The sequence below is a fragment of the Doryrhamphus excisus genome, chromosome 9 (genome assembly GCF_030265055.1).
Source record: "Doryrhamphus excisus isolate RoL2022-K1 chromosome 9, RoL_Dexc_1.0, whole genome shotgun sequence".
NCBI classification, from domain to species: Eukaryota; Metazoa; Chordata; class Actinopteri; order Syngnathiformes; family Syngnathidae; genus Doryrhamphus; species Doryrhamphus excisus.
In genome coordinates, this window is record NC_080474.1 from 19,304,664 (window position 1) to 19,320,992 (window position 16,329).

The 16,329-nt window shown below is 40.6% G+C and overlaps 1 protein-coding gene across 3 annotated transcripts in view; it reads left to right on the forward strand.

The window, feature by feature from the left end:
- Positions 1–440: 440 nt before the first annotated feature.
- LOC131136023 (neuroligin-4, X-linked-like) overlaps positions 441–16,329 on the forward strand; it is a 51,997-nt gene continuing 36,108 nt past the window's right edge. Inside the window, exons 1-5 of one of the 3 annotated variants that reach the window (XM_058082484.1) lie at positions 441–601; positions 733–933; positions 6,371–6,532; positions 12,689–13,498; positions 15,701–15,853. In XM_058082484.1, the coding sequence (XP_057938467.1) occupies positions 13,048–13,498; positions 15,701–15,853 (604 nt within the window). In that variant the 5' untranslated portion in view covers positions 441–601; positions 733–933; positions 6,371–6,532; positions 12,689–13,047. Of the gene's footprint in view, positions 602–732; positions 934–6,178; positions 6,533–12,688; positions 13,499–15,700; positions 15,854–16,329 lie in introns of those variants that run through there. The other 2 variants (XM_058082485.1, XM_058082483.1) reach the window with 2 other exon arrangements.

Here is a 16,329-nt window from a genome sequence, read left to right on the forward strand (position 1 = left end):
ATGTCTAGAGGGCTCTAATAATTCATTCATTTTCTACCGCTTTTGCTCACAAGGGTTGCAGGAGCCTATCCCAGCTGTCTTCGGGCGAGAGGCGGGGTACACCCTGGACTGGTGTCTGGACTCACATTCATACCTACGGACAATTTGAAGAGAATTGGAAATACCCGGAAAACATGCAAGGAACATGGGGAATCGAACCCACTTCTCCTAGCTGTGTGGCCTGCGTGCTAACCACTCGTGCAGCTGGAACTGGAACATGTGAGTCTCTATTATGTCTTATTTTGTCAACTATATTGGGTAATATGAGTGTAACGTTGACTATAGGGGTGCTGTTTCATGTCTAGAGGGCTCTAATAATTCATTCATTTTTTACCGCTTTTCCTCACAAGGGTTGCGGGGGTGCTGGAGCCTATCCCAGCTGTCTTCGGGCGAGAGGCGGGGTACACACTGGACTGGTGTCTGGACTCACATTCATACCTACGGACAATTTGAAGAGAATTGGAATACCCGGAAAACATGCAAGGAACATGGGGAATCGAACCCACTTCTCCTAGCTGTGTGGCCTGCGTGCTAACCACTCGTGCAGCCGGAACTGGAACAAGTGAGTCTATAGTATGTCTTATTTTGTCAACTATATTGGATAATATGAGTGTAACGTTGACTATAGGGGTGCTGTTTCATGTCTAGAGGGCTCTAATAATTCATTCATTTTTTACCGCTTTTCCTCACAAGGTTTGCGGGGGGTGCTGGAGCCTATCCCAGCTGTCTTCGGGCGAGAGGTGGGGTACACCCTGGACTCACATTCATACCTACGGACAATTTGAAGAGAATTGGAATACCCGGAAAACATGCAAGGAACATGGGGAATCGAACCCACTTCTCCTAGCTGTGTGGCCTGCGTGCTAACCACTCGTGCAGCCGGAACTGGAACATGTGAGTCTCTATTATGTCTTATTTTGTCAACTATATTGGGTAATATGAGTGTAACTTTGACTATAGGGATGCTGTTTCATGTTTAGAGGGCTCTAATAATGTTTACAAAGAAAGTCTTATTGACGGAATTCCGAGATTTTGGGAAATGCTCCGATCCACACTTTCACACAGCGACATGGGTATCTCACAGTCCGGTCACGTCACCTCTAAAGGTGGAAAATTGCCATGTCTGCTTTTCAGGGTCCCCTTTCACACAGAGCAACGCCAAAAATGGACACATCAGCGCCGCAACAGGAAATCATTTAATATTATTTTATATATTATTTATTATTATGATGATTATTATTATTTGGTTGTGCTTTCAATATCATGTCTCATACACAGAACTCGGAAAAAGTGTGAAATTGCTAGAACTGTGTGTGCTGTCTGGTGGCAATTGTAGAGCTGGCCTTTATACACTTGCTCCTTTCACACAGGACTCACCAAAATGTGTCACTTTCACACAACAACGTGGCATCCCTAAATCGATTTATCGATGTTTTTCATGCATTTTGTGGCATTTCTTGTGCTATTTATTGCCTCTTGTTCTGAACTTCCTCTGCTCATTTTCTTTGGTGCATTTCTTTTGTTGACAAATCAATTCACGGCGAGTGCTTTGCGCATAAATATGATTTGATTTGACTGCACGGCCATATTCTAATATGATAAGAGGGATAAAAATACTCTAAAAGCATTTGCGGCACCACTGAAGCCAGTGAAGTGAAGGCAGGCAAATGGGCAGGAGATGACGCTCTCAGACAGCCTCGTGCAGGTTGACTGAAATTTAATTGGCTTGCTCACGACTTAAATAAGATCTCATGTCGGGGGGGGGTTGCAGGAAATTGAAAGCCCTGCAGAAACATTTGTTGGTTTCTTTTTTTTTTTTGCCTTCAAAATGTAGATTAAATGAGGGAAAAGTTTTTTTTTTTTTTTTAATATGCCTTTTTTAATATTCCTAAAGGGTGTCATGTGACCAACCCATAGGACCTTTACACTCTACCGCATGCAAATGACACAACCAAGACACACACCTTACACTGCACCAGAAGTTGGTGTGTCTGGGAGATTCATAAAATCAAAATTAATTAATTAATTTGTAGTTCTTTCATATCACCAAATACTGCTGACCTTTTTTTCATTCATTCATTCATTTTCTACCGCTTTTCCTCACGAGGGTCGCGGGGGGTGCTGGAGCCTATCCCAGCTGTCTTCGGGCGTAAGGCGGGGTACACCCTGGACTGGTCGCCAGCCAATCACAGAGCACATATAGACAAACAACCATTCACACTCACATTCATACCTATGGACAATTTGGAGTCGCTAATTAACCTAGCATGTTTTTGGAATGTGGGAGGAAACCGGAGTACCCGGAGAAAACCCACGCATGCACGGGGAGAACATGCAAACTCCACACAGAGATGGCCGAGGGTGGAATTGAACCCTGGTCTCCTAGCTGTGAGGTCTGCGCGCTAACCCCTAGACCACCGTGCCGCCCCTGACCTTTTTTTTTATAATTAAATGAACCCATGTGATAAAAACTGAGAAACAAACACAAACTAGTATATAAATGAAGTATTTAAAGCTCCATGCAACACTAAAATAAAATATAGTAATGCAATACAGAGGCAAGGTCAGGGTCTTATTATTGATTCCTTTAACAATATTAGTATAAAGGACAACCTCTGCTACTGAGTATACAGGAATGGGTTACCTTTAACCTTCAGGTCACATGAGGGCAACACTTAACCTGAGCCGGGGGGCCCTTGGGAAGACACCAGGGTCACTCAGGCGCCCCCATCGTGTGTGGAATTGAGTATTTTTTTTTTCATTCAAGGGAAATGGAATCAAAAAGAACACAGAGATATTTTAATAATAATAATAATAATACATTCCTGGGCGGCACGGTGGATGAGTGGTTAGCGCACAGACCTCACAGCTAGGAGACCAGGGTTCAATTCCATTCTCGGTCATCTCTGTGTGGAGTTTGCATGTTCTCCCTGTGCATGCATGGGTTTTTTTTTTCCAGGTACTCCGGTTTCCTCCCACATTCCAAAAACATGCTAGGTTAATTAGCGACTCCAAATTGTCCATAGGTATGAATGTGAGTGTGAATGGTTGTTTGTCTATATGTGCCCTGTGATTGGCTGGCCACCAGTCCAGAGTGTACCCCGCCTCTCGCCCGAAGACAGCTGGGATAGGCTCCAGCACGACCCTAGTGAGGATAAGCGGTAGAAAATGAATGAATGAATGAGTTCTCCTCCTATTTTGTGTGGAAGTGGTAACTTTTTGGCTTCTTATTTTGTCTTTCCCCACCCTCGGCCATCTCTGTGTGGAGTTTGCATGTTCTCCCTGTGCATGCATGGGTTTTTTTTTTCCAGGTACTCCGGTTTCCTCCCACATTCCAAAAACATGCTAGGTTAATTAGCGACTCCAAATTGTCCATAGGTATGAATGTGAGTGTGAATGGTTGTTTGTCTATATGTGCCCTGTGATTGGCTGGCCACCAGCTGGGATAGGCTCCAGCACCCTCGCGACCCCCGTGAGGAAAAAGCCGTCGAAAATGAATGAATGAATAATACATTACAATTAATTACATTACATTACATTACATTACAATACACCTCTTATTCAGTTCAGGGGTTGAATACAATGAGTACACAGTTGGACTCGCGCAGTGTATTAATAACACACCAGAATATGTACTTAAACCGAGACAACATTTGGTGTGCAAACTGGGGACGATGCTAACCAAGGTTTCACTGAATTTAGGTTAGATTGTGTAAAGATAAAGTTTGTCATTTACTATGACTGATATATTATGAGTGTTTGTTATGTACATTATGCTAAAAACATGTTAAAAAGTCATTTGTATCACTATTTAAAAAAATAAATAGAAAAGGTAAGGAAAAGTGTTGCATTTAATAACAAAAATCCGGCATCTTTTCCTCTCAAGTTCACCCCCAATATCCCTTGTCTTGGACTAATATTATGTTATATCACCATACTATTTCCTATGTGATTTGCTTACCATAAAATGCTATTTACTTATTCAGGCATTTATTGTCACCTTTACGTTCATGGCAGGTGCAATTTTAGCTTTCTAAGTTGATAGTGTCCTTTTTATAAATGATTATTTTAACGCCTCAGACTTCCAGGTTTTATATTTAATATGAGCCTGAGAAAGAAAGACAGGTTGTTTTTGCTTGCAGAGGCTGTTGGGCTGAATAAAGTCTGCCCTTGTAACTTGTGTCCTTCCTTTTAAAACTCACACACAACACACACACACACACACACACACACACACAAGAAAGCCACAAATATACACAATGGAGCCTCCAAAGTCAGTTGACTTCCAAGGCGTTCTATTTTCATAACAAATTATCATAACAAACCTGAATGTATTGTAAAGGAAAAGTAACTTTAACTCTCCTACAAGTGTAAAAAAAAACTGTCTAATAAAACAAAAATAAAGCAAAACTACTCACCTTTTGAAGTCAAGGAAGGTGATTGTAGAAAAATAATACTTACGCCTAATGATGCTTAATAGGAATCGAAGTGAACAAGGGTTTAAGAGTGTACATATACTCGTCTCTTGTTTATCGTGGTTTATTGATTTCAGACCCGACTGCTATAAATGTATTTCCCGTAAACTAGGATTCGATATTACTAAACAGAATATCGTTCACAGAGCATAGAAAACCTGTTTAGAACTTTCTAAATTCAATAACACCCCTATAGTCACCTTTACACTGCTTTTACACTATTGCGTAGGCGACGGAATCACTGCAGGGACTTAAGAGACAGCCGCCGCTAGCATAGCAAGCTACCGAGCTAACTAATTAGCCTTTCCAATTGACTTCTTTGAACTTAAGAAAGTTTTTGGGGAAAAAGGATAAAGTAAGAAAATAAAAGCGTACCACTTCCACACAGAATGGGAGGATCATGTCGGACATGCCATGGCTGATGACTTGTAGTGTGATGGTAATGTAATCTAAGGTTTGCATGTTCTCCCCGTGCATGCGTGGGTTTTCTCCGGGTACTCCGGTTTCCTCCCACATTCCAAAAAAACATGCTAGGTTAATTAGCGACTCCAAATTGTCCATAGGTATGAATGTGAGTGTGAATGGTTGTTTGTCTATATGTGCCCTGTGATTGGCTGGCCACCGGTCCAGGGTGTACCCCGCCTCTTGCCCGAAGACAGCTGGGATAGGCTCCAGCACCCCCCTCTGCGACCCTTGTGAGGATAAGTGGTCGAAAATGAATGAATGAATGAATGAGTTCTCCTCCTATTTTGTGTGGAAGTGGTAACTTTTTGGCTTCTTATTTTGTCTTTCCCCACTCTTGGCCATCTTTGTATGGACTTTGCATGTTCTCCCCGTGCATGCGTGGGTTTTCTCCGGGTACTCCGGTTTTCCTCCCACATTCCAAAAACATGCTAGGTTAATTAATTGGCGACTCCAAATTATCCATAGGTATGAATGTGAGTGTGAATGGTTGTTTGTCTATATGTGCCCTGTGATTGGCTGGCCGCCAGTCCAGGGTGTACCCCGCCTCTCGCCCGAAGATAACTGGGATAGGCTCCAGCACCCCCGCGTGAATTGTGCTTATCCAGGCATCCACTCATACCGTGTGCATGCAAGCAGAGATGCATCAGCAAGTCAAGACCGTTACGGATATGCAAAACAAAAAAGAGACGCATGCATTGTTGAAGAGAAATGTGGACTTGGGAGAAGTTGGGAACGTCTGCGGCAAGCTGTGCTGACGTGAGGAGTGTTCCCAAACACAGAAGCGACTGCAGACCCCGCTGCATTACCATACTTACACACACACATATATATATAAATATATATTTATATATAGCAGGCCTGAGGGAGAAAAGCTATACAGGCTGAATAGAACTAGAACAGGACTTCCTGTTCTGGTCCTGAAGAGGTCACTGTGCACCTTTGGCATCATTTGTGTAAAGTGATCTTGTAGCTACAACAGGTTACAATATGGTTTCCATCTCCGGCTTATACATGCAACAACAGGTGTGTGTGTGTTTTTAAAGATACACTATGTAACATAATGTTCTCCTTCATAGGTGAGGAGCATTGGATCAGTGGCGGGCTCGCTGCATCACTGTCCAATCGCATTTAGGGGGAGCACCAGAGAGGGAAAAGGAGAGAGAGAGAAAGAGAGAGAGAGGAATGGGGGAGGGGGGAGTCAGCGAAAGGAAGAGAGAGAGAGAGGAAGATTGATCATTTGTCCTGGGCCTTACATCCCATCGGAGAAACACTTCAATTCTTTCCTCCAGCGCCAATATTCCCCTCTCGTTTTCTAATTGGATTACTAATAACGAGGATTCTTGCTTTGTTTTCTTCTTTTTATTGTATTTTTTTTTATTTTTTTTTGGGAGGGATTCGCACACGGGAGACGCTCAGCCACCAGCAGCGGCACAAGCAGCATCAGCAGAGGGAGTCACACCACCAAATATCCCATCCCAGACCACGTCGGATAAGCCCTTTGCTGCATGCACCATCCTCGGACGTGCATATTTTCCAATCGGCGTCGGAGTCAGGTCGGTGCTTTTAAAGCATATATATTAATATTTATTATGAAATATTATGTTATGACTGTTTTTTTTTTGTATGGTTAAATGTACACATGCTTGGATAAGGGGACTGCGGCGTACGAGGAGGACGCCCCGGGGTGTGTGCACGGTGGCGGGCTTGCAGGCTTTGCGCTGATAAATGGAGCGTTATTCCGAAGCGTGCGTGTGATCACCACTGGAATGTTAACTAGCACCTTGGACAGCGCACACAACCCCGCACACATACACTCCACGGTGGGCTGGTGGTGGGAGGAGCAAGGCTGATCACCTCCACACTGCTGTCACATATATATATGTGTGTGTGTGTGTGTGTGTGTGTGTGTGTGTGTGTGTGTGTGTGATTAGGCTGAATTGATGTTGCACTGTCTGGACGTGCGCGTCTGCATGTGTTGTAATTCTGCCCTTAAGGTCTTTAGAGCGATATAGCAGCTGTATGTACGCGTGCACGTTTGTGTGCGTGTGTAGTGAAATGGAGAAGGTGTGTGTGTGTGTTTTGTCATTGGTAGAGGGGAAACCTGCACTTGTGCTTTGGGGTATAAACAGTGTGTGTGTGTGTGTGAGTGAAAGAGCATGTATTGAAATGAAGATGTGTGTATTGGAAAGTGATGTGTGTATTATATAAAAAAAAATACATCCTGCTCTAAAAATTCTACACAAAATACCCCATAGTGACACATGGAAAACGTTATTTTAGATTTCTTTGTAAATCTAGTAAAAATGAAAATATTTGTATTTTTTAATGTACGATAATGGAACATTTTGTGTAGAATGATGAGGTAAAATGATTTGAATCCAGTTTGGAATACGTCTAGTAGGAGTACTTTAAAAAATGAGTGTGTGTGTGTGAGAGAGAGTGAAAGAGCATGTATTGAAATGAAGATGTGTGTATTATAAAAAAAATACATCCTGCTCTTTACATCCAGAAAGTAATCATATTATGTTACAGCTTAAATCCAAAATGGAATACCTACATTTTTACCCTAAAAAATTCTACACAAAATACCCCATAGTGACATATGGAAAACGTTATTTTAAAAATGAAAATATATTTTTTTAATGTGTGATAATGGAACATTTTGTGTAGAATGATGAGGTAAAATGATTTGAATCCAGTTTGGAGTACGACTGATAGGAGTACTTTAAAAAGAAAGTAATCATATTATGTTACAGCCTAAATCCAAAATTGAATACCTAAATTTTTACACTAAAAAATTCTACACAAAATACCCCATAGTGACACATGGAAAACGTTATTTTAGATTTTTTTGTAAATGTAGTAAAAATGAAAATATATTTGTTTTAATGTGTGATAATGGAACATTTTGTGTAGAATGATGAGGTAAAATGAATTTAATCCAGTTTGGAATATGTCTGGTAGGAGTACTTTAAACAATGTGTGTGTGTGTGAGAGAGAGATAATATATAATACAATAACATATATATATAATACAATATAACATAAACAACATATAGACAAACAACCATTCACACTCACATTCATACCTATGGACAATTTGGAGTCGCTAATTAACCTAGCATGTTTTTGGAATGTGGGAGGAAACCGGAGTACCCGGAGAAAACCCACGCATGCACGGGGAGAACATGCAAACTCCACACAGAGATGACCGAGGGTGGAATTGAACTTGGGTCTCCTCATTGCAAGACCTGTGCGCTAACCACTCATCCGCTGTGCGGGCGAAACAGAAAGACATAAGACAGAAAATCTCATCCTAAAATCTTTACCCCAAATGTATAATTTTATTGGCTATTCAGTCATTGGCTGTCATCAACGGATGCTGATTGGCTACTGTGCCACAGCTGGACAAGCTGCTGGTTCGAGTCAGGTGTAGTTGGATGATGACATTTGCAGCACTCTGTGGTTTTTCCCTCATCTCGAGATGTTTGTAGAGCATTTGGCACATTTGGCAAAACGAGCGACGCCATGTTTGTTTACAAGCGAGCTCAGGGGAAGTTAGGACAGGCCGTTTGCAGCATGTCACAAGACAACGAGCGGCCATTCCAGCATTGTACCATTCATCTCGCCTCATTGGGTCCTTCATTTTTTTTTTACCTTAGTACACCCATAACGCCAAAATTCTGAATTCTGCTGGCTATTCAATAAGCCGGTTATGGTGAATATTAAGAGTGGATGTACACTATGTGAGAGAAGCATGGACAGTTTTACGCACGGACGAATATTGTGCCATGGCTGACAGGCTAAAATGTTATTTATTGGTTATTTAAGTGAGGCGTCAGTCAAAAGTTGTTTGTGCAGCACTTTGCGGCTAACGTATGCATGCTAACTGAAATCTTGACCTCCATTCATCCATTTTCTATGCAGCTTGTGCTCAACGGAGTCATGGGGGTATTTTGAGTTTGGGTGAGAGGCAGGATGAACTCTGGGCTGGTCACCCAGTCCTATTCATACCTATGGACACTTTAGAGCAGGGGTGGGCAAACTACGGCCCGGGGGCCACATACGGCCCACCAAACGTTTGAATCCGGCCCGCCAGTTGCTTTTAAGTATTTCAACTTTTAACATACCAGCTGGCAACATGACTTGATGTCTCATTCAGTAAAAATAAATAAATAAATAAATCGTAGTTTGATGTGGTCTGATGTTTAAAGTGCTCCTGAAAAAAAGGAAACAAGAACATATAGCTGATAGTATGACAATTAAAATTAGACAAATAATTCAAGGCGTAAAATTATTAACATTATTAAAAATTATTAAAAAATTATTTAAAATTATTGAAAATTATTAAAAATTATTAAATTATTAAAAATTATTAAAAATTATTAAAAATTATTAAAAATTATTTAAAATTATTTAAAATTATTTAAAATTATTTAAAATTATTTAAAATTTAAAATTATTAAAAATTAGTAAAAATTATTAAAAATTATTAAACATTATTAAACATTATTAAAAATTATTAAAAATTATTAAAAATTATTAAAAATTATTAAAAATTATTAAAAATTATTAAAAATTATTAAAAATTATTTACAATTATTAAAAATTATTAAAAATTATTTAAAATTATTAACATTTAATAAAATTTAATAAAATTTAATAAAAATTATAAAAAATTATAAAAAAATTATAAAAAATTATTAAAGATTATTTAAAATTATTTAAAATTATTACAAAGTATTAAAATTATTAAAAAATATTTAAAAATTATTAAAAAATATTTAAAAAATATTTTAAAAATATTAAAAATCATTAAAATTATTAAAATTATAAGCGTAAAATCATGTGTGTTAAATATATGTTCTGGCCCCCCGCACAATTTTGTTAACTCAATGCGGCCCATGAGTCAAAAAGTTTGCCCACCCCTGCTTTAGAGTCTCCAATTAAGCTATAATGCATATTTTTGTAATGTGGGAGGAAATTATAGTCCATACACAAAACCCACACATGCACAGGAAAAACATGCAAACTCCACACTGTTGCCCATACGGAGATTCAAACCCAGATCTTCCCAATTTCCTGGCTACGTGGTCAACATGCTAACCACTAGGTCACCGTGCAGGTGGATAAAGGTGGAAAATAAGCACATCAGTGGTTAGTGGAATCTTCACGAATTTAAAGCTGAATGTGGATTAACTAAATTATTGGACAGGCTGCACGGTGGTTGAGTGGTTAGCGTGCAGACCTCACAGCTAGGAGACCCGAGTTCAATTCCACATCTCTGTGTGTGAGTTTGCATGTTCTCCCCGTGCATGCGTGGGTTTTCTCCGGGTACTCCGGTTTCCTCCCACATTCCAAAAACATGCTAGGTTAATTAGCGACTCCAAATTGTCCATAGGTATGAATGTGAGTGTGAATGGTTGTTTGTCTATATGTGCCCTGTGATTGGCTGGCCACCAGTCCAGGGTGTACCCTGCCTTTCGGGCAAAGACAGCTGGGATAGGCTCCAGCACCGCCGCGACCCTTGAGAGGACAAGCGGTAGAAAATTAATGAATGAATGTTGCCTCTGTTGCACGGCAGTCGAGTGGTTACCGTGCAGGCCTCACAGCTAGGAGACCCGAGTTCAATTCCACCCTCGGTCATCTCTGTATGGAGTTTGCATGTTCTCCCCGTGCATGCGTGGGTTTTCTCCGGGTACTCCGGTTTCTTCCCACATTCCAAAAACATGCTAGGTTAATTAGCGACTCCAAATTGTCCATAGGTATGAATGTGAGTGTGAATGGTTGTTTGTCTATATGTGCCAGTCCAGGGTGTATCCTAGGATAGGCTCCAGCACCCCCGCGACCCTCGTGAGGATAAGCAGTAGAAAATGAATGAATGAATATTTTCTCATTGACTCATTGTCAACCTTATTGGTTGGGTTATTATCTGCTGTTGGAATTCTATGAGTCAGTTGCATTTAGTTTTATTTAGTTTTAGTTTTAATTTGTGACTAATGTCACATTTGTGTTCACGGATTTAAAAAAAAAAGCCGCTCGGTGAATGAGTGGTTAGCATGTAGGCCACAGAGTCAGGAGATCAGAAGGACCTGGGTTCGATTCTCCGCTTGTGCATCTCTGTGTGGAGTTTGCATGTCCTCCCATTCAAAACATGTATGTTAGCTTAATCGTCAACTCTAAATAGTCCATAGGTATGTATGGGAAAATTGTTTTTTTGTACTGATTTATATGACATTGGAGGTTCCACTGTACGTGATGACCATGAAGGCATCCATAAATGAAAGTGTGTTGTGCCGGTACAGCGATATAGCGCGCGTGTGCAGGATTCCTACCTTTTATGCGGGTCAGGAGCTCATGTGTGTTCATGGTTTAATTAAGCGTGTGACTGACTCTCCCCCCTCCCCTCCTCCTCCTCCTCCGACACCCTCCCCCTATCACAGGGTTCTGTGATGTGTGCAGCATCGTAGCAGGGTGTGACATATGTCTGCAGCTCACACACACACACACACACACACACACACACACACACACACATCTGCATATCATTCACTCTGACACACCAGTTAAAGCTGAGCAGTCACCATGAACGCTAGCTTATCCTGTAGACCAGGGGTCTCAAACTCGCGGCCCGCAGGCCAAATGTGGCCCGCGGGACCCTAGTTTGAAAATGAAAATTTAATTTGTTATTTTGTTTCATTTGTTTTTTGATTTGTTTATTTATTTTTCCGTCTTATTTTGTGTCGAAAAATAAAAATTAACATTAAACATGTATTTAATCATTTAATAATAAATAAAAATTAATTTGTTTCATTTGTGTTTTGATTTGCTTATTTATTTTTCCATCTCATTTTGTGTCAAACAATAAAAATTAACATTAAACATTTATTTAATAATTTAATAATAAATCAAAATTAATTTGTTAAATTGTTTCATTTGTTTTTTGATTTGCTTATTTATTTTTCCATCTTATTTTGTGTCGAAAAATAAAAATTAGCATTAAACATTTATTTAATAATTTAATAATAAATAAAAATTTATTTGTTTCAGTTGTTTTTTGATTTGCTTATTTATTTTTCCATCTTATTTTGTGTCAAAAATAAAAATTAACATTACACATTTAGTTAATAATTTAATAATAAATAAAAATTAATTTGTTTCATTTGTTTTTTGATTTGCTTATTTATTTTTCCATCTTATTTTGTGTCAAAAAATCAAAATTAACATTAAATATTTAATCATTTAATAATAAATAAAAATTAATTTATAATGATTTAATGTTTTATCAGCGCTTTTCCAAAGAACCAAAGCACTGAAAAAGTGAAGGGTATAGCAGAAGCATTGAAGACTAATATATATATATATATATTAATATTTAATTAATATTAATATTAATATTTTTATTATATTTTTTATTTTTATTTATTTCCTGTTTTTACTATATATAATTTTATTTTATTTTATTTTTTATTTTTTTAACCTGATGCGACCCAGCCTCACCCAGACCTTAGCTCCAGTGGCCCCCAGGTAAATTGAGTTTAAGACCCCTGCTGTAGACTGTATGTATAGGTCTACTTTATATATATGTCTATCTGTGTGACATTTGCCTTGATTTCCACCTTGATTCCACTGACGATGACTAATGGTCTCATTCTGTTCACTTCTTCTCTTCTTCTATGTCTCCGCTTCCTCCTGCTCCATTCTTCCAGGAGGCAGTTTGGGCTTGTCATGGGGGTGAGCGGAAGGAGGAGAGTGACAGAGGAACAGTGATGCTACTGTTTACATAACAAGACATTCACACACACACACACACACATGAACACATAGAGGCAAAGGACTGACGCCAACTGACTCACTACACACTCAGAGGCACTGAATCACACACACACACACACACACACACAAAGGGGGAAAGGTTACTTGTAAAGGGTCAGGGTGTGTGTGCGATGCGTTTATGGGCCAAGCTGCATCAGAGTGCAGAATACCTCTGAAGCCCGATAAAGCGGCATAAACACGCACACCGGTGACAGCTTTCCCAATTCCCCCAACCGCCTCCGAACGCACCGCCATGTCCGAGCAGAAGAGGAGAAGGAGAACTCCTCCGCACGTCTCCTCTCTCCTCTGGCTCCTCTGCCTCCTCCTCACCCGCTATGCGGCCCCCTCGTCGGCGCAGCAGACGGTGCCTGTCATCTCCACGGCGCAGGGACGCATCCGTGGTATTCTGACACCCCTGCCCTCGGACCTCCTGGGCCCCGTCATCCAGTACCTGGGAGTGCCTTACGCCAGGCCCCCGACCGGAGATCGGCGTTTCCAAGCACCTGAGCCGCCGTTACCTTGGCCTGGAATACGAAATGTGACCCAGTTTGCTCCCGTTTGCCCGCAGTCGCTGGATGAGAGGAGCATGCTGGGAGATATGATGCCCTCTTGGCTCACGGCCAACCTGGACATTGCCGCCACCTACCTGACTCACCAGAGTGAGGACTGTCTCTACCTCAACATCTACGTGCCCACTGAGGAAGGTGAGGACTGTTATGCGTTCATTCCCAGCTATGTGGGGGAGGGGGACGGGGGCTGGAGCCGATCCCAGCTGAATTTGGGCAATACAGGCTGGGGAGAGTCACTTTTATTGCAAATGTTAATCCGAAATTGTAGCAGAACATCAATATCAAGCTATCAGAAAAAAAAGGTTTTTGTATTGTATTTTCCTGTATTTTATGTATGCGTAGTATTATCATATAGTGTTATCATATGGTGTTATAGTAGTATGGTAGTCATATAGTAGTTATCATATAGTGTTATCATATACTGTTATAGTAGTATAGTAGTCATATAGTAGTCATAGTCGTATAGTAGTATTGTGGTTATCTTATTTTTACATTTGTATGATACTCAAAACAGGGCTGCACGGTGGTCGAGTGGTTAGCACGCAGGTCTCACAGCTAGAAGACCTGAGTTCGATTCCCCCATCCGCCATCTCTGTGTGGAGTTTGCATGTCCGGGTACTCCGGTTTCCTCCCACATTCCAAAAACATGCTAGGTTAATTAGCGACTCCAAATTGTCCATAGGTATGAATGTGAGTGTGAATGGTTGTTTGTCCATATGTGCCCTGTGATTGGCTGGCCACCAGTCCAGGGTGCATGTCCGGGTACTCCGGTTTCCTCCCACATTCCAAAAACATGCTAGGTTAATTGTTTTGATAGTAGTTGGTCAAGATAAGTTAAACGTCTCGATATGTGTTACGTAACAAAAGAAAATAGTATGCAGTCACTTTTATTGCAAATGTTAATCCAAAATTGAAGCAGAACATCAATATCAAGCTATCAGAAAAAAAGAGAGGTTTTTATTGGACTCTCTGGTGAGTATTGTATTTTATGTATGTGTAGTATTATCATATAGTGTTATCATGTAGTGTTATAGTAGTATAGTAGTCATATAGTAGTTATCATATAGTGTTATCATATAGTGTTATCATATAGTGGTTATCTTATTTTTACATTTGTATGATACTCAAAACAGGGCTGCACGGTGGACGAGTGGTTGGCACGCAGGTCTCACATCTAGAAGACCTGAGTTCGATTCCCCCATCCGCCATCTCTGTGTGGAGTTTGCATGTCCGGGTACTCCGCTTTCCTCCCACATTCCAAAAACATGCTAGGTTAATTAGCGACTCCAAATTGTCCATAGGTATGAATGTGAGTGTGAATGGTTGTTTGTCTATATGTGCCCTGTGATTGGCTGGCCACCAGTCCAGGGTGTACCCCGCCTCTCGCCCGAAGACAGCTGGGATAGGCTCCAGCACCCTCCGCGACCCTTGTGAGGATAAGCGGTAGAAAATGAATGAATGTTGCCTCTGTTGCATGGCAGTCGAGTGGTTACCGCGTAGGCCTCACAGCTAGGAGACCCGAGTTCAATTCCACCCTCGGTTATCTCTGTGTGGAGTTTGCATGTTCTCCCCGTGGATGCGTGGGTTTTCTCCGGGTACTCCGGTTTCCTCCCACATTCCAAAAACATGCTAGGTTAATTAGCGACTCCAAATTGTCCATAGGTATGAATGTGAGTGTGAATGGTTGTTTGTCTATATGTGCTCTGTGATTGGCTGGTTACCAGTCCAGGGTGTACCCTGCCTTTTGCCCGAAGACAGCTGGGATAGGCTCCAGCACCCCTGCGACCCTCATGAGGCTAAGCGGTAGAAAATGAATGAATGAACATTATACATATATACATATTTATATATAAATATAGCTCCATTGCTTCCAATGGGAAAAATGTATTGAAATGAAATAGTGTATTAGATTGTGTTGGTCTTTCAATGTTCCACTGTACTTCTTCCCGCCGTGCGTGCGCTAGCGGCACTTAGAATGCAGGCACCTGCGCTAGTTGCTGAGGGGTTCACGCCTCAACTTGTGGAGGGAAGTGAGAAGGACAAAGACTCACTCATGCATACATAGTGGTTCATACATACGGATGTGACACACACACACACACACACACACACAAACACACACTCAAACGCACACACATGTGTTTCTTCCGTAGCCGCCATGAAACACTCTAACAGCCTCAATTTAAATCCACTCACAGATATATGAAGGTAAGCGGGGGTGTAGGCCGGGTGGAGGCTTCACTTGCCCACAGAGCGATTAAACACGTACACGTGGACGTGGACGTGGACGCAAATCGGACTGTCACTCACTATTACACGTCCTCTCTGTTCTTTCAGACATCCACGAGGAGGGAGGCCAGAGACCCGTGATGGTCTACGTCCACGGCGGCTCGTACACGGAAGGCACCGGAAACATGATGGACGGCAGCGTGCTGGCTAGCTACGGCAACGTCATCGTCATAACGCTCAACTACCGCCTGGGTGTACTCGGTAAAATCATATTTTTTTTACTCAATTTGTGGATTTAGCTTTAGATTCTCCCGTGTGTTCTTGAATACATCACTGAGATAAAAAACGGGGCAACATTTCTGCCTGAGAAAAATATCATATATCATCATAAATACTATATTTTCCTCACTTTTAATTCACTTCAAAACTGATGTTTGGGTTGGTCACCTGTTCAGACTCAGTCTCAAGTTCTTGTTTTTTTAATGCACAAGATTAGACACATTCAATACAGAAAATGATATGTAAATATTACATATTTACATATTTAAGTGGGAAAAAGTGGGCTAATAAATTGACAATAAAAACACAAATACTGTGGATTTCATAAAACAAAAACAAATGCAATGATACAGCACTCTACAAGAAGCAATGAAGTCTGTAAAATTAAATAATAATGAAAAAAAATCCAAAAATATTTACAACTATAATGATGAAAATGGTAATATTAATGATGATAA